Raw genomic sequence first — 27,640 nt, 5'->3', positions numbered from 1 at the left:
GATAATCAGTCAAGGAGACGAACTGTATAAAGAGAAGTCCATAATCATGTGCACAATCGCTTTACTTGAATCGTCTCTTCTTTTTTCGACATGAAATACATCACTCATACATAGGTCATCGATACATCTTCACATCTTCGTGCTAAAATCCAAGGGCCAAATGTGAAGGTTCATCCTTTCCATGTTATTTCAATTAGGCCAAACAAAAAATATATGATGGTTTTAGGGTAACGTGACCAAAAAGGGTAAGGTCGGTAGGTCGACTTTTTTAAATTTTATTTTTTTATCTTTATTTTTTAAATTTAGTCGATTTTAAAGGAGGTTACTTCCCTTAGTCTCGGTATGGTTCGCAAAATGTGCCAAAAGATTTAGTTTTTTTGAGAAATGGAAAAAAAAGTTTTAGGGTCGGCGGGAAAAAAAATAGGGTCGGTCGGGTTACCCAAAACCAACATATATTTTTATTTGGCCTAATTGAAATAACGATGGAAAGGATGAACCTTCACATTTGGTCATTGGTTTTTAGCACGAAGATTTGAAGATGTATCGATGACCTATGTATGAGTGATGTATTTTATGTCGAAAAAAGAAGAGAACAGCACTGACTTGCTCATCAATAACACTGGTGTGAAAATGGCGGGGCAGTTTTAATACTGTGCGTTACAACCTGCCCCAGGTTGTTCTCACAACTTAGCCTACCCCACACTATACCTGCAGCTTTTGGCGTCATATAGGCTACAGTTTTAGATGTTTTGCTCAATTTTTATTCTGAATGCATCACAAAAACCCTGAATAAGTTAACTTTTACTCCAGTACTTTATTTCATCTAGATTGTCAGCGATGAAAGCGCAAATAACAGAATAGAAACAACATGCAACACTTACGTTTACGCCCTCCCCCCCCCCCCCCCCCCAAAAAAAAAAAGAAGAAGAAAAAGCTGGGGGGTTTCTTCTGTATACGTGCCCAATGTTTTTCAAATGTCACGATATTTCATAAGTTGTTGCTGTGTATTGTTACTGACATCCCTTTCCCCAAAACAAGCTTGCTGGGGTATTCTCAGTGCCTGAGTTATTCGTGTTTCAACTTGCTACGTATACAACAACTAGCCCCAAAGGTATGTGGTGTCCGTTAATCCATTTGCGTGTACTTACCTCTCCTAAGTCGTTTATTTGTTTCACACTGACACACTAAAAAAACTCACACACACACACACACACACACACACACACACACACACACACACATCCGGGGCGGATGAAGGAGGGTGCAGGAGCACCCCCCCTCCAGCAAAAAAAAAAAAAAATTTGGAAAGCTGATTCTATGACCATTTATAAGTTCAAATGGCACCAGATGGCACCATTTTGCTTCTTTGGGCCAAAACATTTTCCGGGGGGGCATGCCCCCGGACCCCCCTAGCAAATTCGGGCGCTTCGCGCCCATCACATTTCACTTTCAATTCAAAGTGCACCCCCCCTTACAAAGCAACTGATCCGCCCCGCACACCAACAAACACACACGGACACACACTGACACGGAAAGAGTGTATAGTACTCAGTGGAGGGAGAGAGAGGGTGATGCGACATATGATTTGATAGGTATGTATGGGGAGGGGGGGGACCAAGTGCGTGAGGGGGAAAACATGTAAGAACCACTGTGACCACCAGACCTTCCCTGGGGGACGTTTTGGTTAAACCAAAAGGTCCCCCGAGGAACGTTCTGGGAAGGGAACGGACCGGGACATTACACCGGGTTTTGGGAGTGAGGAAAAAAGAGTTGCGTCACCTTGTTGCGTGACCCGCGGTCAATCGTTACGTTATTGCCTATTTCAGCTTGCTTCTTTTCTATTTAGCTTATAGGAAAGAAATGAACAAATGTGCGATTCGAATGAGAGCCGAGTGCCGCACATTTGACAAATAAGTAATGGGCTCTGCCGCCGACACGACGTTTTTGTCTTTCACACACACTCCCACGCGCCCGTGTCGGCGATTCTGTGCACGGTGTGTGTGTGTGTGTGAGTGTGTGTATGTGTGCGTGCGTGCGCGTGTGTGTGCCGAGTTAGGCAGACTGCGTAGGTTGGCTTACACAACCAGATTAAGTCCTCTTTGACAAGATTTGTGTGATAGGACTTCCCACGACATACAGAACATTTCCTGCTGATTCGTGTTTGACTCCTTGGATCCAATCATTTTCTTTAAACATGGATTTGCACGGCAAGGTCCACAAGGTAAACAGCAAGGTTACGAGACCTGGCAGCAAAAATTGAACGCCGATTTCTTCAGATTCAATTTTAGACAGTATTTTTCTTAAGTTTATGTGTTTTAAACTTGTTGGCATATTAACCTGCCTAAAGCTAGTGTGATCAGAACAATCCTGTTTCATTGAGGCACTCAGAAATATCTTTGAACTGTGGCCTTCCTAGCAAAGACGGCCGTAAAATCTTAGTCCTTCTGCCTGTATTTTTCATTAGCTCTCTTCCAGTGTGTGTGTGTGTGTGTGTGTGAGAGAGGGAACTGTCCTCTCTCTCTCTCTCTCTCTTTCTCTCACACTCAAACGGATATCAGTAGAGACAGATAGAATGGTAGACACATACGAAAATATCTACAGAAAGTTAATGGTGAAAGAGAAAACAATAATAGAGAAGTATGGACACAGACAGAATGACACATAAAAAGAACGACTCACAGAGAAAACATGAATCAGCTCTGACAGGCAAAGTAGTGTGAAAATCTGTAAGCTTAGACTCGAATCTTTCCTGTTATGTGGCATGTGTTTCATTACAATGGCCGTATTGTTGTTAATTTGAACACTTTGAATAAGGAAGAAGTTAAAATATGTACAGGACGTCAGGTGAAAGTGTGTACTTAGTTATAGTATTATCTGTGCCCTGCTAAGTGAGATAGAGAAGCAGCTAATGAAAATAACCTGAAAACAGTTCTGGTTCAATATCATTTTATTTTCCAATGTTAGCTTTGTTTTCACATATTAGACATTTTTTTTACAAGGCAGTTTAATTGTGTAACTGAAAAAAAGAAAAATTCACAAAGATCTCACAAAATGCACAGCCTGGCACCCTAAAGTAAAGTACACTCATACCATTTTTTTTAGGCAGCAGACAAGCATCAAACACTGGCATTCCATAGATCTATATCAATCACAAATGTACTACATTTGGTTTGAAGTTCTTTGGTGAGTCTTTCTTTTGGAAATTCATCAAAATAAATTCAAATAAAACCACATTCTTTCAATAACATAATAGTACAGTTCACTGCTCAGTAATACTGAAATTCCCAGTAATACTGAGTGTACAATTTTAAATTAGATTGAGAACAATCAAAATAAACTTAGTTTGCACTCTGACAAATACACAATGACATATGCGGAAGTATATCATAAGTTTTGACGTTTCGCAGTCATGGATTCAATCATTTTGCAGCAACTGCTTTCAAAAAGATGAGCAGTTAGGCAGACCTATCATAAATAGAAACAAACAGAAATGAAGGAAACCTGCACAAATGTACAGTGGAATCTGGATTGCGAGGCTTCTTTTCAAAGACGAAACCTCCCCTTGAAAGACACCTTTAGTAGTTTTTGTTTTATGTCTATCTGTACTAAAAATATACCTGTCACAACAGGCCACCTGCAATGTAGGGACACTTCTGGCTGGTCCCAAGCAGGTGTCCTTTCATCGCAGGTACCACTGTACATGTAAATATTGAGATCTTCATGTTTCCTGAAACCCTGTTTTAATCTTTACACCTGTTCAAAAGTACAAATAGATTCCCAAAACAAGAAAAGTGAGAGGTAGAGAGAAGACAGATAGGAATGCCACACTTTAAAATATATGGAAGTGGAAGTGGCACATCAATCATACAACCTGCAACAGCTGGCTGAACCAATAAATTACTTTAAAGAGACTCTTCATGTCTACAATCTCAGGACATTACCAATGCACTCACATCACACCAAAAGTCACATGCTGTGGAAGCTGAATTAAATCTTGAGCACCAACAAAGCATGATCTTTACACAGCAATCACAAGTCATTCTTTTCTGGAACTAGAAGCAACCTCAAAGAACACATGTATGCAAAATGATCTTCATACTTAAATGCTTTAATATGTTTACATCTTTCACAGATGAAACCACACGTTTACACAAACACAGCTTTCACTGAAAATCTTTCTATGCAAGTCATTTCAAATGCAAAAAAATCTCTTAGCCATGAAAAGTAAAATTGAAACACATCTCCCTAGCTCTGAAAAAGAAGTCTGAAATGTATGAGAGAAATTGAAAAGCCCATCTGCTGTACAACTACAAGGAATATTACATCCCCTTCTTGATTCAATTTTGATTTAATTTAGCAAATTGAGATTACTCCGCCGCATAACAAGGCATAATTAAAGAACATATTTTATTTTCAACAAAGAAAAAAATGCAGAAACCAGAAACACAAAATTCCTCTTAGACCCTAAATGCAAGTTTAGTTCAATCCAGCAGCAAGTTGCTAGGAGACGCAGCAGATGTCTAGACCAATGTACAATGAGCTGAAATCAAACTATAAGGCTAATAAGCAAAGCTCAAAGCAGACAGATCACCAATCATAGGTGCAGAAGCTACCGCTTATCAGATTCAAGCGGTAAGGATCACTTTGAAAATCTAGAGATATAGATGGCATATCACCAACGATGTGTCTGAAAGGGCTATATTGATCACATACGTCAAGACTGGAGTAAAGGAAGTAGATCAGAATGGTTAAAGTCTCTGGCAATGTCTATTGCTGAAAGGTCCCCCATCTTTAGAGTAGGGTCTGCCCCTGCCGCAACCAGCACCTCTACTACCTTTCCATGCCCTGAAACACACACAGACACACACACATCATCATGCAAATGTGTCTCTGTATCCGCAAAGAAGACATTCTCCAATACTTAAAAAATATGGCCCAGGTGAAATTTTGGGGGTTTACATATATATATATAATGGGTTTTTTAGTTCAAGAAAACAGATTGTGCCTTGAGAAGAGAGCAAGGGAAGTAATCATGCACCAACCCTACTTGCTGTCAACTTCAAAATGCACTTTCATGTGTTTGTATTAGGCACACACAAACAAGAGGCGAAGCCATCAAGGCTCACGTAAGAAATCGACAAACAGTAACACACACACACACACACACACACACACACACACACAAACACACACACAGAAAGAGCATAGGTGAAACTGTGCAAGAAAGCGAGACACTAGATCTAGATCTGTCTGTCTGCATGTAGCCTACTTACAGGGATACGACTGCCAACTAGTCTCGGCCCGCTCAAAATAATAATGACCGAGACTTTCAGTACTTCCTTCGCGTGACGTCTAACCCTCTTACGTCATAATGTGACGTCAATGTAATGTGACGTCTTCAAATGTTAGAGTTTCTACCACAGACATACACACGCACGCACATACGCACGCACAGACAGACAAAGTTACGATCGCATAGGCTACACTTACGTGAGCCAAAAATAGGTGTGGTTAAGGTAACATAGCCACAAAAAAATAGGGTAGGAAGGTAGGCAATCACTTTTTTTTAAACTTTTTTTTCTAATGTGTACAAATTAAACCTACCTGACATTGCGTTCTCTGCACTCGTTTTCTTGTTTTTTGGTGGTTTTTTTTGACAAATGTAATAAAAAGTTATAGGGTCGGCCCCTAAAAATAGGGTCGGTCGGGTTACCGTAACCACACCTTTTTTTTTTTTAGGCCTTATGAAGTGCACTGAAAATAGCAAGCAAAATGAAACATCTAAACCAATTGATAAGAAAGAAACAAGATAACGTCAGGTTCTAATGCAAACAAACACAACAAAACCACAACAAAATTCCCCCACCCCAAACATGCAAACAGTGAAAAGATTCAAAAAGAAAAAAAAGTAACCCCACACCAATCATCCTTCAGCGGAGTCAGTCTGCAGTTTCTCTACAAGCATACTTTGAGTTTGAGAGTCTCATGCAGATTACAAAGCAACTAAGCAACACTATCCAAAGCATACCATGCATGACTGCCAGATGCAGAGGGGTGGCATTTTCACACTGAAGGTTGAGGCAGTTGACGCTGATCTCCGGACTATGGCACAGCACTTTCACAATCTCTGTGTTGCCGGTGTTAGAAGCTGCGTGCAATGGGGTGTTGCCGGTATCAGAGGCCTGGTTTACATCCAAAGCGGACGTGACCTGTCACCACCACCATCACAACATTTTACCATAGCATGCAGGCAAGAAGGAGGGGGGGGGGGGGGGGGGGGGGGAGGAGGGAATTATGTAGGTGAGGATGTACCATGTCAAACTGTCACAAAAACCACCTTCCCATAAAAAAGTGTGCAACCAATTACATTTGTATTTCGAAATATATATGATAGTGACTTGCAAGAATAATGTATGCACTGCAAGGGTTGCCATTATATCTGGATGTCCAGCCCTGAAGGTCCAACAAATGGTGTACTTGCCTTTGATTCTGAAAACGTACTAGCCAGAGAGCAAGCTTTAGTAGCCAAACCAACAATTTGTTTCAGCAACTTGACTCGCATTTGGCGAGAAGATGAACATTTCTACTCGCCAGTTACATGTTTCTACTTGCCATGGCGAGTAAAATACTCGCCACTTTCACGCCTGATGTCTGGTTAACTAGCCTTTTCTACACAGCAGTGTTTAACTTCTATACTCACTTCACCCCTCAAACAATCTTCATGCATACTTGTAGCCACAAAAACAGCAGCGGTATAAACATCAAATGAATAAAAACAAGAAGAATGGAAAAGGTTTACAACAACAGAAGGAAAGAAACTGGACAAACTTTTGTTATCAACAGGAAAACAAGAGGCGAAGCCTTCAAGGCTCCCGTCAGAAATCGACAAACAGTAACACAAACTCAATCACTCCGTCACACATACACACACACAGTAAGCATAGAAACGGTGCAAGAGTGGGAGACGCTAGATCTAGATCTGTCTGTAGCCTACTTACGGGGACACGACTGCCACTGAGATCGACACTGCCATTTCGACAGCGCTTCCTCGCGCAGACACTGAAAACACGCTGTGCAGATCAACCTGTTGGAAATCTCCTTTGGTATCTTCTTTGTCTATTTTTTCTGGAGCCGCTACGAAACCAAACAATGTGTAATCGTCTTCCCCGAATCGGCGAACTGCAGCTGGGTGAGAACTGTATCTATACCACAATCCTTCACGCGATCTGACCTAACCTTGACACCTGACCTGGTCTACATACCACACACAACACAAACAGTCACTTGTTTTTACCCCCCCCCCCCCCCCCCCCAAAACCCACCACCACCCGTTTTCTTTGGATACACACTTTATCTACATACGTGCCGACGAAATGTTGATCATTGCTTCAATACTTTGAAGCTGTTGCTTGGATAATAACCCGGTAAAATTAGTATTTCGGTGTTCAGTGAAATGTTAAAGTTTCTATCACACACGTACGCACGCACAGACAGACAAAAGTTTGAATCGCATAGGCTACACTTACGTGAGCCAACAAGACTGCTGACGTAACCAAAATGTAGATCAGACTAATCTTTTAAACTGTTACAATTATCAGATATTGAGTTTCTACTTCTTAACCCTTAGGCTGGTTGTCGCGACATATGTCGTGCTACTTTACATATACTGTCACCTGGTTGTCACGACATATGTCGCGCTACTGGCTCAGTCTGTTTGGTCGGTTCCGATTACCTCCCATGGATGCGAAAACCTATTTGACCGTTTTCTTTATTTTTCTCTCTGTTAATTCACCAGTGGCTATCTAACATGTGTTACAGAATTGCACCAGTGTAACTAAGGGTTAACATATATCACATCCATAATCTCAGCAACACATTTCTTCTCCCAGATTTTAAGGGGAGACAGGGTAGGCGGGCACTTTTTTTTTTTATTTTGGAAACAGTTTGCTGCTTGTTTGATTTTTGCAAGCAGAATAACCTAATTAAGGGAAACCATTTTAAATTTTGAGTGAAAAGCAATTTTTCGGGGTTTTATTCACCAAAATGTGAAAAAAACGTTATAAAATGTGCTTTTTTTAAAATGTTGCAGTTTGTGAACCAGTGCATGTTTTGATCCAATTTTTCTTCTTTGCAGCAATATGTGTGTGTTTAATAATTCTGTGCATCGAAAAGCATTTCTAAGCAATATATTATTTTAATTTAGCATTTTCAGTTACCGGTTCAGTTCTGATAAGAAAAATACATGAGATCCTAACTGTCAGACTCATAAAAACCCAACCAATGCACTGAACTCTTATTCCATGCACAGAACTGATGCTGTACAACTCATAAACAACATATACAAAAACTGAACAAATCCATCAAGCCTTTCAAAAGTTGCAACATTTTAATTGTAGCGTTTTGTCTGAAAATTACATTCAGAGAAAACAGCATTTTAAAGATTTGAACCAGTACATACAAAAACAAGTAGCACAGTGCACCCTGAATTCATATGTTTTTATCAGAATGACCACTTTACTATGATGGGGAAATGATTTGACGATCAAATTATCCGGACTTTTTTTAAAAAATCATTTGAAAACTCATCTATGTTAGTGCAGATATGAATCAAAACGAAACTGTCGGACTCATAAAAACACAAGGAATCCACTGTATTCTTATTCCATGCACAGAAATGGTGCTTCACAAATCATAAACAACATATACAAAATTGGAACAAATCCATCTAGCCATTCAAAAGTTACAACATTTTAATTACCACATTTTGTCTCAAATTACATGTAGAGAAAACAGCATGTAAAAGAGTCTCACTAGTACCCCGGTAAACTAGTACCACAGTAGAGCTTGAATTAATGGGGTGGTTTTTTTTAACCAGAATAACACTTTAACTATGAAGGGGAAATGATTTGATAATCAAATTATCAGATTTTTTTAATTTAAAAAAAAATCATATGAAAACATTAAAAAAGTCAATTATCTGTGTTTGTGCTGATATGAAAATATTGATCAGAACCAAACTGTCAGACTCATAAAAACCCAACGGATGCACTGATTTCTTATTCCATTGCATAGAAATGATGCTTCACAAATCATCAACAGCATTACATAATTATATATACACAAATGGAACAAAGCTATCAAGCCATTCAAAAGTTGCAACATTTTAATTACAGTATTTCTGTGCTCAATCCTAACACTGCAGCAAATTTCTGTAAAGCTGAATGTCCCTTTCCATGTACCAACATGGTCATACGCGGATTATTTTAAATGCAACTTTACCACCCGAAGCGTTGCAAACACCGGGAGAAGAGTAAACAACTGCAGACTTGAATGGACACTCATATGCACTCCAGATGCATGGCCTGTGCAAATCCTTGGGCTGATGCATCACCTTCTTTCATAATCAGACTGCTATCAGACAAGCATTCAGTACAGGATATAGACCTTTCAGCAATAGATTGAGCTGATCAATGTTGACAAAAGCCCAACACATGTCAGCGGAGTGACGTTGCACAGTACCAGTATCCATATCTGCTTGTGATGGGTCAGAAGATGGCAAAGTATCTGTATCTTCTTATGGTTGGTCAGAAGATGGCAAAGCTGATGTTTCTGCTGTGGAAGAGGGTAGTTCCGGTTTAGCAAACTTTTCCATCAGGTCAATCTTTCTCCTCGCTGCCACCACAGGAGGACTGGTTCTCCCCTTGCTCCAACCTAATAAATACACAAACACTGATTTAATATTTGATACAACTGTCCATGGTTTTTGTTTGTAATAAGCTGCAAATTTTAAGACTCAATATAAACGTCAACAAGTGCTTGTACTTTATTTTGCAAATGACCATGTTACATGGGGTGTACCTCAACTTTTTGGCTAGGCCGGTAAATCAGAAATCCCAATCAGCCCCCAACCACTGAACCAGGCGGGTTTTCTTACAACCACCTCAGCGGCTCGTACCCACATATGTCGGTTGACGAACACACACACACACACACACACAAAAGACATTCATTAATTTAACAGTGACTCATACTCATTACATGTGGATTTGCACTACTTATTAATACCCAAACACACACAACTTAATGACAAAAAGTGTATGTTTTAATATATATAATGATAAATAATTGAAAATAAAAGCAGCCACGAAAAAGCAAAAGAAATCAAAGTATTCTCACCCTGTCACACACTAAACCTCACAGAAGGTTATCCCATATATATACATACCAGCCCCTATCACAAAATTTACATGTCAAGTTTACAATGGGATTTGAGTAACCACACAATCACATACAATGATACACACAGGAACTAATACTGAAACTAGCTGAATTATTTTCTTTCTTTCTTCCTTTCTTTTCATATTTTTCTTTTAAAATTAATTCTTTTCATCACACTTGCTATGTATTTGCTTGTTTCTTGTCTGTTGTCTGTTTTGTGTGTGTGTGTGTGTGTGTGTGTGTGTTCTGTGTGTGTGTATACATTTTCAGATTTCCTAAACCTAGCACTGTTTGCAGGTGATCTTTATGCTTTTGATTCATGAGTTGCATCCCCAGTCCTTTAGTTTAACTCTTTTTTTTTTCTTTGGTGAAGTAAATTGGATCTATTTTTTTTATTCCTTAGTTAATGGAAAAGATTTGACAACAATATTGCTGTCAATGATAGGTTGGTCAGCCATGCTGGTGTAAACCAATCCTTTAGAATTAGAGAACGCTCTCTAGTAGGGTACTTATTTTCCTACGGTCAATGACCAGAAACAGAAACTGTGTCAGTCGTACATCGCTCAGATGCTGCTTCTCAGTTTGACCACAGACAAAGAATAATGATGACATGTTACACCATAGTAAGCTCTCAAGGACTGGCCAGCGAAGAATAAAATAGGGGTTGTGAAGACGATATCACAGAGATGATCGAGGGAGGGAGGGGCGGGGGGGGGGGGGGGGGGGGGGGAGGGGGTTGCGGCGGCGGCATGGTCAGTAAATTGGATCAAGAAACCCGCAAAATACTTCAGACACAAACTGTTTATCATTTACCTGCAAACCCTAACACATTCTTACAACAACAACAACATAACAATGTGCAATAAATCACGTTGTCAAACAAACAAGATCGAAAAGAGAAAGAAGCAAAACCCACCTCGTCGAGTCAAGAATCTTAGAATGTCGTCTGCTTCAATTCGATCATGTTGGTTCATTTCGGAGTGTTGTTACTTCCTTCTACTGTTCGCTGCTGCTGGTTCATCTTTCTCTGATATTTCTTTCCACTACGCCGAACATTTCCAATGTTAGGGTTGTTCTCCGCAGCTCAAAACTTTGAAAAATGCTGCTGAATCGGTGAAAAAGTCATGGATTTGTTGACACCGGGGGACTGATAAGTTGTCTACTGCGCTTGCGCCAAATGCCTTTGACCTACATATATTTGCATATATTAATTCCGGGGTTTCGGTTGGAACGGATTCTCTCTCTTTGTGCCTATGTCAACGGAAATTCCCCAACGGTGATGACGTCATCTTGAAGAACGGAAATTTCCACACAGTTTGAACAGCGAAGGGTCATGTCATGTGCGCACATTTACCAGCACGGAGTATCCAAAGTAGACCATTTTTTCGATTTTTTTGATAAAACACAGACAAAAACAACAAAACATCGGTTTGAAAATGGTTTTATTTACATGAATACATGTCTAAAATGACAAAAGCAGATTATTGAATGCATTCCAGGATGTTCAAAGGTGTGAAAAATGCAACAACCCCAAAAAGGTGGATGAGACCAAAAAAAACTCATTTTGCCTACCCGGTCTGCCCTTAATGTTACAAATTTCTCCTCATACTCATAGCTATGTTAAACCGCAACCCATCATGCAACTTCCTAAGGTTAAGCAGCACCTAGAACAGACACATGCGCAGAAATTATTCAAACAAAAACAAAACTGGATAGAAAAAAAGCACTTACTCTGGTGACTAGATAGTGAACAACCTTTGGCTGGTTATGCATGATGGCAGAGAAGAGCAATGATCGGCCATGCACGTCAGACTTTGTCACATCTACATGGCCTCCGCTGATCAAGTAATGAACTACATCTGGAAAACCTAGCCTGCACACAACAAGAATTTGAAAAGAAAGGTTAGTCACAAATTAAGTTGCCTGACACAAAGAATTTTTCTGCTTAAGAGTAAGATGTTATAACCATTAACCACTAAAGCGTTATGTAATGTGAACACATTTTCTTCTTTCAACAATAGCATAAATATAACCAGTGACAGTGTTTATCTCTGAAAATGGAGTAGATAGCTACCTTAATGCTAGGGCGGAAAATCAACAACAAAAACTCAAAAAAATAAAAAGCAAGAGTTTTACTTTTTGCTCACAAGCGCGGAAGAGAAGACTTACCATTCCCTCACAAAGGATTACAAAATGACATGTTATAATCAAAATAATAGTAAACACCATGCATCCAAGCCAATCAAATTCACACACCACACACACAATTCACACTAACTACCTGACAGCCTGGGCCAAACGTCGCTGGTAAACATTATCCCCAGATGAGCCCAGAACGGGTACAGGTAGACCAGGAGGGATGCCATGCTGACCCAACATGTTACGGTAGAAGTTGATGACGGCACCCCACATGTTGACCAACGCAAACGACCTTGTGGCCAGCAACCACTGGGCGTACTGTCGATTCTTAGTGGAACAGCGTACATCTGATAAAAGCTTCTTGTACCGCTCAGCACGTTCTGAAGTGAGAATGTCCAGGTGGTCGAGGAAGAGAACGGAACCCCTGGAGCTGAAGAGTTTTGTGGGGTACTCTCTGAAAAGAGCGGACACAAGGTCCGTCACGTCTCTCCTCACCACTTTCCTCGACTCCTTGCCCACAGCAAAGGCAAGGCCCACCTCCTCCACCAGAATCTCGTACTCCATTTCATAGATTTCCTGTTTCTGAGTCTCAGGGAAGTCCAACAGCCAGAAGTGGGCAAATTGCACAAAGTTGTCGCCCTGGTTGCAGTACGTGGTCAGATCCTCCAGGGCTGTGTTGGAGCGCGTGAGCCATTCTGCCACAATGGTAGCGTCCATGTATGCCAGCATGGGGTCAAAGTCTCCCCGTTTTGTCTGACCATCACCAGCACCAACGCTAGCACCAACTGCCCTGTAACGAGAGTCTGGCGGTGAAGGTTCTTGTGCGAACAAGAACCTATCTACAGAAACTGGAGGTAAGACTGCAGACTTGGGCAATTCAAACTGCTGGGGCATCAGCTGCATAGCTTTCTTCTTACGCTTCCTCTTGCTGGGTTTTGATTTAGATTTGGATTTCACCGTACTACTACTGCTACCGGAGGACAGTTCTGCCGCATCTTCCAGACTCACCGTCACAGTGCTGTCTGACTTGTCTACAGGTGAGCCGTTGGTGACAAACACAGAGTCTGAAGAGCGGAGACGAACAGGTGGGTTGGTTCCAGCAGAACTGGAGCGGCTAGCTGGACTGGTGCTACCATCACTCAGTTGCAAGCCACTGAGATCTCGTTTCACAACCTCCTCATCACTCCATATTTCATCCTCTTCATCACTGTCACGGTAAGTCAGACGTGAAACACAGACCAGGTCTCGAAGGTCACGCACACCTCGGCTCATGCTGATGGTTTTTGCAGACCCGTTTGTTCCTTCAATAAATTGTCCTTGGTTCAGGTACTATGCACTCTCACATTCCCTGCTTGATCTTCCTTCTGTGGCAGGTCATCAAAACTGTGACAGATTAACAAACTTCGCTTTAATATACACTTCAGATTTAAAAAGCTAACACACAAACAGATTAAATCTACTCTAAGTTAGATTTACAACAAAAAATAAAACTACATTTGATAACGCTTGAATGTGCCCTTTTCCTTCAGAGCACCACTCAAATGATCATCATTGCATCTAACAGTAAGCACTTTCTCACAGAAGTACACATTTCTCACTTACACAGACTTAAACAAGAAGCAGAAGAAAAAGCTAGAACCACACCTGAACTTCAATCTCCACTCGCACTCGGATATCGAAGGCCAGGAAGGCAACAGTCAGAAGAGTGGGCAGGCGGATCTTTACTTTCCAGGCGAAGCAGAAGAAGAACATAAGCACTCTGCTAAATTCTCTTGTTAGGTCCAGATACAAAGGAGGCACGTGCACAGACACTGTGTCTGGCAGAAGTAATAGCTCTGACATTGGAGTGTCTGCAGTGCGGCAGACTGGCTACAGGTCTCAGAGGCAATGCTGTCTATTCAGTGGGTTGCAGCGCTATCAGAAGTTCCATATATCCCACTTGCAAAATGACACTGAAACAGTGAAAGGAGGGAGGTATTTCAGTGAAGCACTGAGTTGTCAATGCTTCAATTGTTTAGAAATTGCAAGGTTGCACAGGAATCTTCATCGTCACACAGACCAGCTTTTACTCATCCTCCACTTCTGCAATGGAGTACAGAGCAATGAGAGCCAGATGGGTAGCATTGCAGAAGATGATGATGTCAGCGTAGCGCCATGACAAGCGGAAAAAGAAGATCAATGTTTCTCGCAGTGTTTCTTCCAGTTCCAGCATGGCCAACGAACTATAGCTTTGACCAAAGCCCACAAACCAGATAACTGAAAAATAAAAAATAAAAAGTGTTTTAGAATCAAACTCACAGGTGCATGCTTTTGCATTACAATTTACATTTGAGTTGTTCTTCGCTAATGGTGACTGCGGTGGGTGACATCAAGTAAAATCAATTTTTTAAATTACGGGGAATGATGGTGACAAAATAAGATAATTACTGCATTCTACTGATGTAGCAGTATCAACAAAATCACCATGAAGGAAAATAATATGACAGAAGTAGCACTTATTCCTGCTTGTTTTCGTTTTTTGTTCACAAAATGGCGGCCAAAACGTGGAATGACAGACCCCTGCCATGTTCACAACACATTTCAAACCGACAGCTGCTCTAGAAAGGATAACTGTTATCATTCAACGATAACTTATACTTGGATTAAACTGCACAAAATCTTATTTGGACAACTGACCCTCTCCTGCTCGCGTGCTGCGTCCGATAAAAAACTGGTAACCTTCGAATGCGCGGCGTCACAAATCCGATCCACTGAAGAAAGACAATTTGCCGGCCTGAGCGCCAGGAAGGCAAACACACATTTTTATTTTCAAATCATGGCATCATTATCGATAGATGAAGATATTTGGTCGCGTGAATATACATCCGTGTACCTCGCAACGGTGACTTTCGTATCTGCCGTCACAAATGTTCGCCAGGTTACCCCGATTTTCATTTCTTCGCTCGCGCAGTTGAGCATGGATTGTTCTCGTGCGGCCTCAGTCCGGAAGACGGCAGGGTAAACACACAAATAGTGATGATGTCCCGAGCTTTGTGTACTACATAGAAAAGTTTGTGTACGGCAAAATTGATGACGTGTCACAGAAGCGAGGTAACTCTGTTCGCAGGTTACTTTCACGCGAAATGTCTCTGTGCCACCGCGGTTTCGTCCTGAAAATCAACCGTATCGCATTGATTTTGCGAAAACTGAAAGTGCAGGTAAGTTGCACAAGTTTCCTTAATGCTTACTTCGTAAAATTATTGATGTTAAAGTTGATAGTATGGTTATTTTAGAGCACAGGACTTAAAAATTATCGGGAGCTATGCAGCGACCGGCCATTCTCGAATGGTTTCATTCGTACGCAGGTGACCACAGATAATAGTTCTGCGAAGTTTAGGTGGCACTCTTCGCTGTTTTTTGGCAATACAGTTGCAGAACTGTTTGTGTTGGTATTGTCTCCTTTATAACATTCATTTGTAGCATAATTTGATTGATTGCACCAGTACAGCGTAATACATGCACAAGTATTGGCAATTTGGTGTCGCGTGATTTGCAGGTTACCTCTTTCTGTTTTGATACATTTGAGCAGTAGTTTGCATTTGATTCTAATAATCTGTAGGTATTCCAAGTTACACCCTTTTAAACAATCACTGACCAAAATATCCCTGCCCTGCTGTAAGCAGTTGTGTTGCCACAAAAAGATCAAACTACAAGGTAACCTGCAAACGGTGTCACAAAATTACTGAACCTAACAACACTAAACTGTACATCAAAAATTCTTCAATACATGACAAACTAACAGCAAACACTCTGTTTTCATGGAGTTTACTCAAATTGTTTCACAGAATTAGTTAATAGATATGCTGTGTAAATTTGGTGTCACAAAGTACTGCAGGTTACTCCATTGTGACCCCCACCAGTCAGTCTGCTTTTTTGTCCGAACCATAAAAGTTCCTGACATTTTCTTTTTAGACTCAAATAATACAAGGGCTCCACTTGACAGGAATAGTATTTTCCAGGTTGTAGCTGCATTTTGAAAATTTCAGTAAGTTTCCACTGTTTGGTCACCAATAGCAAAGAACAACTCATCTACAATTATATATAAATTATAATGTCAAAAAAGTTTAATTATAATGTAACATAATTTGGGAGACTTCGTAAACCTGACTAGTGTCAATGTTACTTCTGCATAACCATACCTGCCACTGGCTCCTGCTTCTGATTGAAGAAAGCAAGCTTCTAAAATCGTGTTGTACTCATCAACACATTAACAAGAGGCGAAGCCATCAAGGCTCACGTAAGAAATCGACAAACAGTAACACAAACTCAATCACTCCGTCACACATACACACACACACACACACACACACACACACACACACACACACAGAAAGAGCATAGGTGAAACTGTGCAAGAAAGCGAGACACTAGATCTAGATCTGTCTGTCTGCATGTAGCCTACTTACAGGACACGACTGCCAACTAGTCTCGGCGCGCTCAAAATAATAATGACCGAGACTTTCAGTACTTCCTTCGCGTGACGTCTAACCCTCTTACGTCATAATGTGACGTCAATGTAATGTGACGTCTTCAAATGTTAGAGTTTCTACCACAGACATACACACACACGCACGCACAAACACACAAACGCACAGACAGACAAAGTTATGATCGCATAGGCTACACTTACGTGAGCCAATAAAACCACTCTTATTTCAAGTAACGACTTTGATATTTTACTCTTTATACTTTTCTTTGCTTTGTTCTCTTTTTCTTTCCAAACCTAAAATTGCTATGGTGCATGTTCATTGTTCTCAGGCCTCAGTCTTAGGTCATTGATACATACTTTTTTTGATTTGACGCATTGTTGTGACCCCTGGCCGGTCGACTGTCCAATAGTTTTGATATAGATAAGAGCTCTTCTGACTGAGCTTTTTTTTTTTCAAACTGGGACTCTTCTTTTTCTTTTGTTCATGGGTTGCAACTCTCACATTCTAATAGTAATACGTGTATGACCGTTTTTACCCCGCCATTCAGGCAGCCATACGCTGCTTTCGGGGGAAGCATGCTGGGTATTTTCGAGTTTCTATAACCCATTGAACTCTGTCATGGTTTACAGGATCTTTATAATGCGCTTGCGTGTACCCACGAAGGGGAATAAGTCACTATCAGGTCTGCACATAAGTTGACCTGGGAGGTAAAAAAAATCACCATCCATAATCAACCGTGCACGGCCAGGATTCGAACCCGCAACCTTCCACATGGGAGGCCGGCATCTTATCCACTAGGCCACTGTACTTGTCCGTAGCTGGCACATCTGGGCCTATACATAGTTTCAGTCCAGGTCAAGCTGACCTCTTGTCCGCCTAGGATGGAAACAACACTGCATGTTTCACAGCAGTAAGTATAAGCGCACTTCAACGATTTTGTACTTTTCTTGTCGTTTTATTTGTTCATTTTATCGGTGCACGTGCGAAATTTACTATTAGAGCAAGCCATAAGCAGGCTGAGTCCCCTGCGTGAACAGATCAACTCATATAAGTCATTGACAGTGACACGCGAATGCCTGACCCCCCGTGGCCCGTGGTAGAGGCATCTTACTGGGAAAACATCTTTATGAAAAAATAAATCGAAAGGTCACCTGGTCGAGCAGCACTCCATAGTTATTCTTTGCATATGTGTCTGCAAAAATCACTTTCAAGAATGGTTTAACAGTGTACTGATTGCACACACCGCATGATTCAAGCTGACACGGTGTTGTGACCCACCGTCGCCATGACAGGTCGTTGTGAGCGGAAGTTAGTTCGAAGGACTTTACAGATTGGAAAGAAAACGAAAGCTTGAGTACCGAAATTTTGATTAATCAGACATAGTTCCAAGACCTATTTGCTAACTCTTCTTTTGAAATTAAGGGCTTATCATATCATTTTTTTCTGAACATTCTTGCATTTCTAATTGAAGGCTAAGCCTTTTTTTCTCGTGAAAACGTATCGCACAGGAAAAGGTAACTCTCGCACAACAAGAAAGGAGTGCTCGAACCTGCTGCTTTCTGTCTGCAACGAAATCCAGCTGAGCCTACGTTTTGCTCCAGTCATGGCTTTTTGTTTTCAGGGAAAGAGAGCATTGGTGACAGGAGCTGGAAAGGGTAAAACTGAGTTCCCGTTTCTGATGGTTATGATTTGCTTCCATTTTATGCGTGATCCGAAGTTGATAGTCGACATATTCCACGTCATCCCCCAGTAGCAGCAGACGAAGTTCTGTTATTCATTGCAAACGTATGACCCAGAATGTGTTCAAAATGCATAGAAGCATGTGATCATGATATATTTGAGGGTATGATAATTTTGTGCATTTGAGCAGGCAAGTGCTCAGTATACGCCCAAGATTTTAGAGTGATATAGTATGAGACATGATTACTTGAGATTCAACTGTTTAGGCTCTTAAAATTGCTGTAGCTGTGTTATCAACTGACCTATATATGCCTATTTACCCAGTCAAAAATGGAGGTCATGGACATGTTCAGTGCCTGAGCCTGTCTGCTCTGTGTGTGTGTTGTGTAAACTCTTAAGAACAGCAATGTCTCACATGTCTGTGAGGGGGATAGTTAGATGGGGGAGAGAGAGAGAGAAATGCAGATGTACATTTGTGAGGTGAATATTGTAGCAGTAAGGTTATTTTACAGTTAATGTTGTTTCAATTTCTGCAGCTACCAACTTATAACAAACCTACTGAATTATCAGTGGGGTTTTGATTGTGTTGTTTTGTTCAAGGAATTGGTCGAGACATTGCCAAGGCACTGCACAAAGGAAAGGCCAATGTTGTTGCTGTCAGTCGTTCACAAGCAGACCTTGACTCACTCAAGGCAGAGGTATGTATTCTCAAGAGAGTAACTCTGTCATGTTCCCCTGTGTGAAAAGATCCACAAAGACAAAGTCTGAGAGAGTTAGTGTTCAGAAGAGAAGTGGATGAATAGAGGTTAGGAAGTCTTTAATCATAGGGTTTCAAAACCAGCAGAGGTTTCACCATACTGCCTTAGAAACATTGGGTGGGGTCAGGGGAGCAAGGAATGGAGATGTAATATATAACTGGGTGCTGGCCTTATGTAAACATTACTTTATACTTGAAGTACCCTGGGACCCATTTCATTTATGTTAGCAGTCCAATATATAAGACTGAGAGTATTTTATTATAACTCAGCAAGACTGTGCTCATGTTTATTTTTGATGTATGTGTAACTGCAGGTCTTATTATAGCCTGTGTGCGCGAGCGTTTGTGTATGTGTGTTTCTGTCTGTCTGTCGATCTGTTTGGTTTTTTTTTGACTGTCCATTTGTATTGTCTATTTGTATCTGTATGTCTGTGTTCATGTCTTGCTGTAAGTTTGACAGTATACAAACACATAATTCATCACTTTTTTAATCCAAGTGTCCTGGTCTGGAAGCAGTAGCTCAGGATCTCAGCGAATGGAAAAAAACAAAGGAGGCCATTGGCAAACTGGGTCACTTTGACCTACTTGTCAACAATGCTGGAGTGAGCAGATGTGGACCCTTTCTGGACTTTATGGAAGAGGATCTGGATTAGTAAGTGTTGAGATAATTGATAATCTTTATACCTGCAGTGGTGTGTGTGTGTGTGTTTTTTGTTACTTTCTTGATATGCTGGTTTCGTTGCAGAATATTTTGTTTTGATTAAGAATTATTACCACACAACAAAAATGTGTTGTATTAGTGTAACCCAACTGACCTTGTTTTTGTCCGCCAACCCTTAACATTTTACACTGTGCCATTTAAAAGTAAGGCAGACAATTACACATTGGGCACTCCATACAAATGAAGCCTGCAGGATTCAATCCAAGGGAAGTAATCAAGTGAGGAAAATCCAGCAATAGCATTAAACTCCCTTGAAATCACATCACAATGGCTTCCCTCAGCTAAAATGCACGTCTTCATTTTTTTTTTTAAATAAACAATAACAGAAAACACTTCCCACCAACCAACCATGTTCTTTGAGCTTGTTGGTTTTTGCTGTTCTTGTTTTGTTTGTAGGTGTCTTTGCATGTGTATCTGTGTGTGTTGCATTGCTGTGATCATTTTGGCCATTCAATTGTATCTGTACATTCAACCCAAACAAATTTTTTTTCAGTGTTTTTGACACCAACTTTAAAAGCGTCTTCAATGTATCCCAGGTAAGTTGTTTTGCGCGTGTTCATTGATGTGTATTTGCAAGAATGCTTAAAGCCATATGTACTCGATGACTATACACGCTAATTGCTTTACCAACAGCTGGAGACAGACTAAATTAAGTTCCCTGCAAAATATTGTGGTCTAGGACCCCTTAAATGTTGAGATATTTGAATTTTCATTTTGATCTGGATCGTCCTATTTATAGATTTGGCAACACATGTAACGTTGATGCAAGGGAGAGAACACCGTGGCTTTGTTGACATCCTCACTTTTTCAGAGGCTAGAACAAGCTGTAATGCATGTATTATGGTCCGCGCATGGTGACGTATCGTCATTATATGGTCTTATGGTGCGTTTGACATCGATTGTGGGCAAACTACACTTTGTAAACACGGGAGTGCGTTAGTATGCCTTTAATGTCACAGTCTACTTGATAGACTATTCTTTTTAAAATTTACATCACAACAAATATCTTAGGAAATAGGCAGAAAAATTGACTTTGAATGAAATAGGCGGAACAATTAACTGTCTAACTTTAAATTTTAGAAGAAAGATATCTTTGTTGGCCATGCAGTCATCCTTATAAAGTTCCTGTTTCGGTTCAGGCGTAATGACCTAGAGTTAATTAATAGCAGATTCAGAGCTGTAGATAGACATTTGAGGAAAATGAATGACTGAAACTCTATACATTCAGGTGTTGTTGTTGTTGTTGTTGTTGTTGTTGTTGTTGTTGTTGTTGTTATATTTAGTCAAGTTTTGACTAAATATTTTAACATCGAGGGGGAATCGAAACGAGGGTCGTGGTGTATGTGTGTGTGTGTGTGCGTGTGTGTGTGTGTGTAGAGCGATTCAGACTAAACTACTGGACCGATCTTTATGAAATTTGACATGAGAGTTCCTGGGTATGAAATCCCCGAACGTTTTTTTCATTTTTTTGATAAATGTCTTTGATGACGTCATATCCGGCTTTTCGTGAAAGTTGAGGCGGCACTGTCACGCCCTCATTTTTCAACCAAATTGGTTCAAATTTTGGTCAAGTAATCTTCGACGAAGCCCGGGGTTCGGTATTGCATTTCAGCTTGGTGGCTTAAAAATTAATTAATGACTTTGGTCATTAAAAATCGGAAAATTGTAAAAAAAAATAAAAATTTATAAAACGATCCAAATTTACGTTTATCTTATTCTCCATCATTTGCTGATTCAAAAAACATATAAATATGTTATATTCGGATTAAAAACAAGCTCTGAAAATTAAATATATAAAAATTATTATCAAAATTTTTTTTTCGAAATCGTTTTAAAAACACTTTCATCTTATTCCTTGTCGGTTCCTGATTCCAAAAACATATAGATATGATATGTTTGGATTAAAAACACGCTCAGAAAGTTAAAACGAAGAGAGGTACAGAAAAGCGTGCTATGCAGCATAGCGTAACCACTACCCCGCTCTTCTTGTCAATTTCACTGCCTATGCCGTGAGCGATGGACCACGAGTATACGGTCTTGCTGCGTTGCATTGCGTTCAGTTTCATTCTGTGAGTTCGACAGCTACTTGACTAAATATTGTATTTTCGCCTTACGCGACTTGTTTTTTGTTGTTGTTGTTGTGAGTAGCCATGATGGATGAAAGTTGTTTCTAAATTTTATCTTGTACTATGAATGTGCCATTTAATAATTCCACAAGTTAAACAATTTCTGCAGCCATAGAATTCATGCTTGTATTTTGGGAATGAGAGAGACTCTTACAGCAAAAACAGTCCTGTTCCAGGGCCGGACCAAATGAGTTGTAAGGGGGGGGTTCCTCCTTTTTTGGGGGGGCAAATCAGCAAAGTGGCGAAGCCACAAGTGCGCGCCTGCAAAGCAGCAGGCGCGCGAACTAGGGGGGTCCGGGGGCATGCTCCCCCGGAAAATTTTTGAAAAACGGTTAAAATCTGTGCAATCTGGTGCATTCTGGGCCTTGTTTTGAGGGTTAAGAGCAGCATTGTTTTGGTGCTAAAACTAGTAAAAAAAAAACACACTCAAAGCAAGGTACATGCTTTTTCCAGGGGTGGGGTTCCGGAACCCCTGGAACCCCCCCCCTGGGTCCGGCCCTGTTTTCACATGCTCCATTAACCTCTTCCTTCTCCCGTTTCTTTCCCATGGCAGGTGGTGTCACATGCAATGGTAGACAAGGGCACAGGAGGATCCATAGTGCACATTTCCAGCACAGCGGCTAAAGCCGGCCTGGCAGATCATGCAGCATACTGCCCCACCAAGGCAGCTGTTGATTCCCTCATGCAGGTTATGGCAGTGGAACTGGGGCCCAAGAAAGTGAGTTCAATCATCTGCTTTCAAAGTATAAAATTGGCACCTCCCCTTCAAGACCCCCTAAGTAATAGATGAATTCCGGACATAACTCTTGTCTGGTTTGTATGGGTTGTGAAAGAGTGAATACCCTTGCTTTTATTGAGGCAAACTTTTCCCTGCCAGTCATCAAATGACAATGGTGCAATGCAATGTGTATGAGTTATTATTGCATTTTGTGAATGAAGTGTCAGGGCCTAGCATTGTAAGACGTTCGGCGTACTTTACGCTGAAATAACATCTCCAGTACGCGGAACTCGATTTGGTGTACGCCGAAATGCAAAAAACCTGTTATTCCCAAACGGTAAACCCAGACAGTCCCCGCTTTCGTTTTGTGCGCCGTTTGGTTCAATTCTCAATCGGTTTGACAGTTTGCTTGAGCACGTACTTCCTCTGGCATCGCGCAAGCATGCTTTGTGCCGGTGTTTTGTGGCTCTAGACTTGAAATAATGTCTCGAAGCGACATTGTTGAACGTGGTCAGCCATTCAGTGACAAAGAATCCAGGTATTCCTGGAAGTGGGAATGGCTGGATTTCGTTCCGAAGGCAAGTCAGAAGAAGTAATGTGCCGATACGGACTATGGACTATGGCATAATTTAGTTGCTCAATCTTCTTTGGGGGGGGGGGGGGGGGGGGGTCATTTTAGGTAACAAATCTCCAACAAATCTTCAAAATCCCCGCCTTATTTGTAAGCTGAACTCACTTTTTCCAATGCTAGGCCATGAGGGTAAGAAAGGACTTCACTGTTTGGCCCATAGAAGTGCAGTTTGTTTTGCTGAAACACCAGTGCAGTCTTACCTGAGTTATGGAATTATGATGGTGGAATGATCTGAAAAAGTGCAGTGTTTATGTGCAGTGTTTATGTGCATGTGTTGTCTACTACTTCTTTTGTAAATGAAATATTCTGTCAGAAACCTCCAGTGAGTGAAAGTGTCATTGTTGATTCAATATTTCTTTCAGATCTGTCAGTCATTAATTCACACAATGTATTGTGTTAGTTTTAATCTTGGTGCTTGAAAGAATGTTTGTAGGTTATTTGCTTGTATCATTTCCTTCTATCTATATATATATACGACTTGTGTCTGTGTGTGTGTGTGTGTGTCCGCGATGCACGCCCAAGGTTCTCGATGGATCTGTTTCAAATTTGGTGGGCATATTCAGCTACACCCCGGACACAACCTGCTCGATGAGATATTTCAACACGTGCTCTCAGCGCGCAGCGCTGAACCGATTTTGGTTTTTCTCTGGATCCATTCCCAGTAACTCTTCCTTATCTTCTCCAGTGTTTTCAGCGTTTATCTCCCTTCCTTCGTGTGGCGTCAATCCATATTCCCGTTTCTATTTTTAGAAGGTCACTGTCGACAACGCTCAATCTATATTCCCGTTATACTATTTGTACTCTTCTCCAGTGTTTTGCGCGTTTATCTCCCTTCCTTCGTGCGGTGGGTCCCCGGCACAGCCGGGTATTCGGCTCAACTTCTTCCCGACAAAGCCGTACCCGGCGAAGCGGGTATTCATCTAGTATATTATATATGCCTTCTGTTTGGTTGGTTTGTTGGTTGGTTGATCAGCTGGTCAGTCACAGGTTGACAATTGACTGTTGTGCCCTGTTGATTTTCCAGACACTTAAGGGAGGGAGAAGTTGTAGCTGCTGGTTATATTTGCATGCTTAAAGGGTGGTAAGCAACTTGTGGTTGGTACTGGCATGCACAAAACTGGGTTGTTTCCCTTCCTAGTTGGATCTTTAGACTGCCAGTTACTTAAACCACTTCTGAAATGACTTGTGGAAGAACACTAGATTCAACCATACATATTTGCAAATGGATTATTTTCAGCTCCAAATGGGGGGGGGGGGTGTGTACACACTCTTAGAATGTACAAACAGATTCCAAGATTACTTTATCATGCCGGGAACAACCACATAAGTTTGCGGATCAGTCAAAACCTTGAAAAAAAGAGCCCATTTGCTGGTAAAAAGATAAATGTTAAATTTATTTGTTATACAGTTACTCAGAAAATACAGTAAGGCATTATTAAATAGCATTCATAAGAGACAGAGTATTTAAGAAAAGAAACATGATAAAAAGGAAAACAAAGCAATGTTCCTAAAATAATAATGTTAAGCACATTCACACACCAATTTATTTTTGCTTGAAAAGCTTGTGCGCTATATGTGAACATGCATATCCCTGTGAAGGGAACATGTGACAATACTTTGAAATGCAAACATCATTGATGTACAATAAAGAACTTGGCATAAATCGGTCTGCTAGGGAATATTACAGATACATAGCTGGTGAAAAACTACACAATACCTGTACATGTATGTACATTCTGCTACCTGCTCCTTGAAAGAGGGTAACCATTGTTTCTCCACCTCCATTGATAAAGCATAACCAACAATTAAACCCATTTATCCTGAAACGTGGAAATCCCAACCTGTAACACCAGTAAGGATCTTACTCGCCACATTTGATTTGACACAAATGTGCCACTTTTTTTATACTGGGGAAATGCATATACTTTGGTGTGATGGTGTACATATTCTCAACAAAAACAAACCAGCTGGTAGGACAACTATATTGATGTAAATTCATCCCGGGATGTTGCTAGGATTTTATTTTCTTCAGCAAATTTGCCTTAATGGCCATAAAAGTATTGATAATTTTCAGAAGTTTTCAGTAGTACTTGGCTATCGCCTTTCCCACACAGTTAAAAAATATTAGCAATTTTGCCGAAATGACAGCAAAGTTTGAGATATTTGAAGTAAGTTTTGATGTTGCACAGACTGCCAATGGCCTGAACAACATCCTTGAAATTCATCATGAACAAGCAAGCTTTTCATTACCAGAGCAGATGACTTGAGTTGTATTTTTCTAACAGCCTCTGTGTGTAAATTCATAGCAAGCACAGAGGAAGAGTTTCACGTGCGTCTGTTGTGCATCGTTTCTCCGATCAACTGGTTGTCTTAGTTTTGTTTTATTTGCTCTGCAAAGGTATTGTATTCAAGTGCACACTTTATGCAACCTGACGTTTTCAGAATAAAAGAACCACTTTTAACATTAAAAAAAGCTTGGGTAATAAGCAGACTCATCAGTTACTTGGAAAAAAAAAATAGCCAAATGAAGCATTCCCCAATATCGCAAGAAAAACTCTTCTGTGACACATTTAGGTCATCTTGAAGAGACAACTGCTGGTCGCAATGTATGGCATGCCCTTCTCTAGTGCTGTCCGTGATTGGACTCAGAAGCTATTGAGCATAACCCTCTCTACAGCCATGGCTACAGACTCCAGACTCAACGGTTTTCAACCTTTTCATCAGTGCAACTCAAAGCTAGGTCAAAGACTGACCATTCTTTCTTCTGGCCTCGATGGCCGCTCTCAGAAACGAGACCCAACAGCAGCTTTTTTTTTACGGTAACACAACATGACTCTTACAAAGTCATTCATAGCGGCGGAATAAGCGGTGGCTGTTGATCGTGCCTCCAGTAGACGTCGCCAATCTGCCAGGCGGAGGTACTTCTGTAGGGGTTGAGCGCCATCCCTGTGCGCACCTCGTGAGCGTGGTATCCCAGGCGCACCAGATAGTCGGTCATCTGCTGCATGATCTTGGTGGGACAGGCTGTTGACCGCACGTGGCGATGCTTGTACATCTGCTGCCACTCCATCAGAATGTAAGGCACGTAGACACTGCGCAGTAGCTTGGCTGAGCCAGCCATCCCTTGGCACTCGTACCCCTCTGAAACAAAGAGTACACACTCAAGCATGTGGACATCATTGTGGACATCATTGTTGACTCATTGAGATGCTGCTACATATTGCTGTCCTTCTGTTATCGACATTGGTATGAACACAACAGAAGGATTTCACTGAAATGCAGGCGTGGTGCTCATAAAATGCTTGCGAAACTGCCAGGGTTCTCTGATCAGGGAACGGCATGCATGGCAGTATTGAGTGTGTAGCTGCTTGGATCAGGCCACCATTCTCTGACACGTGAATGATTAGTCTTCAATGCTAAACACTACGAACGGCAAGGTCATTGCTGTCATCTCTGCTGCCCTCTTTTGGCACAAATCCGCACCAAAGCCATAGAGGTAATGAAACACAGTTTGGCTTTAGGCTGCCAAGCAACATGACACGTGTAGCCCTCTTTAAAGGACAAGTGTCAGGGACACGTAGATATACACTACTGAAGATATCCTGGTCTTCTACAAGACAATACCCCAATTGAGAGATATCAATCAATCAATCAATCAATAAGAAGCTTATATCGCGCGTATCCCGTGGGTACAGTTCTAAGCGCTTGTCGAAGAGTTGTCAACACAGGACTAACAGAAAAAAATAACATCTACAGACGGACATAAACCCTATCACACACTAGTAGACCCTAAAAAACATAAAACAAACAACTATCAGAACAGTAACACAGATCCAAAACATACAGACTGCTAGCGTTCCAAAATTCAGAATTAAAAAAAACTAAAAACAAGAATGGTTACTTATATGGAACGTTTAATTTTTGACCCAATGGTCTCTATAGTGGACAGACAAAAATTACACCATTCTTGTGGAATTGTTTTTATTAAGAATCATCACAACCAATATTGACGGACTGTGTGATGATATCTTCTGCTATGGTCTGTTGAGACAGTGATATCAAAATCGAGACCGGAGGTCGAGATTTTGATATCACTGTCTCAACAGACCAATAGCAGAAGATATCATCACACAGTCAGTCAATGTTAGATATATTGCTAATTCTCTGGACATTTTGTATTT

General features: G+C 40.9%; 3 protein-coding genes and 1 long non-coding RNA gene across 7 annotated transcripts in view; 1 reads left to right on the top strand and 3 right to left on the bottom strand.

The window, feature by feature from the left end:
* Nucleotides 1–2,929: 2,929 nt before the first annotated feature.
* On the bottom strand, nt 2,930–18,146 carry LOC138958443 (uncharacterized). Of its 4 annotated transcripts, none has more exons than XM_070329596.1 (6): nt 18,088–18,146; nt 14,002–14,613; nt 12,500–13,740; nt 11,950–12,091; nt 6,029–6,209; nt 2,930–4,845 (listed from the first exon to the last, which is right to left on the bottom strand). In XM_070329596.1, the coding sequence occupies exons 3-6, from the start codon at nt 13,627–13,629 to the stop codon at nt 4,715–4,717; spliced, it is 1,584 nt and encodes a 527-aa protein (XP_070185697.1). In that variant the 5' UTR covers nt 13,630–13,740; nt 14,002–14,613; nt 18,088–18,146; the 3' UTR covers nt 2,930–4,714. The 4 variants fall into 4 exon arrangements, with proteins under 4 accessions (XP_070185697.1, XP_070185696.1, XP_070185698.1 ...); XM_070329595.1 differs by having other exon boundaries at nt 17,978–18,123; XM_070329597.1 differs by having other exon boundaries at nt 14,002–14,309; nt 17,978–18,123.
* LOC138958445 (uncharacterized) lies at nt 8,368–11,815 on the bottom strand. The gene is made up of 2 exons (XR_011453402.1): nt 11,135–11,815; nt 8,368–9,711 (listed from the first exon to the last, which is right to left on the bottom strand). It is a non-coding gene; the product is annotated as an uncharacterized lncRNA (long non-coding RNA).
* A 202-nt stretch (nt 18,147–18,348) lies between the features above and the next one.
* LOC138958442 (L-xylulose reductase-like) overlaps nt 18,349–27,640 on the top strand; it is an 87,753-nt gene continuing 78,461 nt past the window's right edge. Inside the window, exons 1-5 of the mRNA XM_070329594.1 lie at nt 18,349–18,481; nt 19,107–19,204; nt 19,761–19,915; nt 20,478–20,520; nt 22,664–22,828. Coding sequence (XP_070185695.1) covers nt 18,430–18,481; nt 19,107–19,204; nt 19,761–19,915; nt 20,478–20,520; nt 22,664–22,828 — 513 coding nt within the window. The 5' untranslated portion in view covers nt 18,349–18,429. The remainder of the gene's footprint in view (nt 18,482–19,106; nt 19,205–19,760; nt 19,916–20,477; nt 20,521–22,663; nt 22,829–27,640) is intronic.
* LOC138958441 (uncharacterized) overlaps nt 24,841–27,640 on the bottom strand; it is a 56,948-nt gene continuing 54,148 nt past the window's right edge. The window contains exon 4 of the mRNA XM_070329593.1: nt 24,841–26,600. Coding sequence (XP_070185694.1) covers nt 26,308–26,600 — 293 coding nt within the window. The 3' untranslated portion in view covers nt 24,841–26,307. The remainder of the gene's footprint in view (nt 26,601–27,640) is intronic.

This window comes from Littorina saxatilis, linkage group LG2, assembly GCF_037325665.1.
Source record: "Littorina saxatilis isolate snail1 linkage group LG2, US_GU_Lsax_2.0, whole genome shotgun sequence".
NCBI lineage: Eukaryota > Metazoa > Mollusca > Gastropoda > Littorinimorpha > Littorinidae > Littorina > Littorina saxatilis.
Note: the sequence above shows the minus strand (reverse complement) of the source record. Positions and strands in the feature narration are given on the sequence as shown.

What these genes read in the sequence shown, in the direction of transcription:
- LOC138958443 (XM_070329596.1), bottom strand. Translation starts at nt 13,629, where the DNA reads ATGAGCCGAGGTGTGCGTGACCTTCGAGACCTGGTCTGTGTTTCACGT. An exon ending in CGTTTGGCCCAGGCTGTCAG is followed by an intron (nt 12,092 to 12,499) that starts GTAGTTAGTGTG and finishes TGTTGTGTGCAG; the next exon opens with GCTAGGTTTTCCAGATGTAG. An exon ending in TTCACTATCTAGTCACCAGA is followed by an intron (nt 6,210 to 11,949) that starts GTAAGTGCTTTT and finishes TGGTGGTGACAG; the next exon opens with GTCACGTCCGCTTTGGATGT.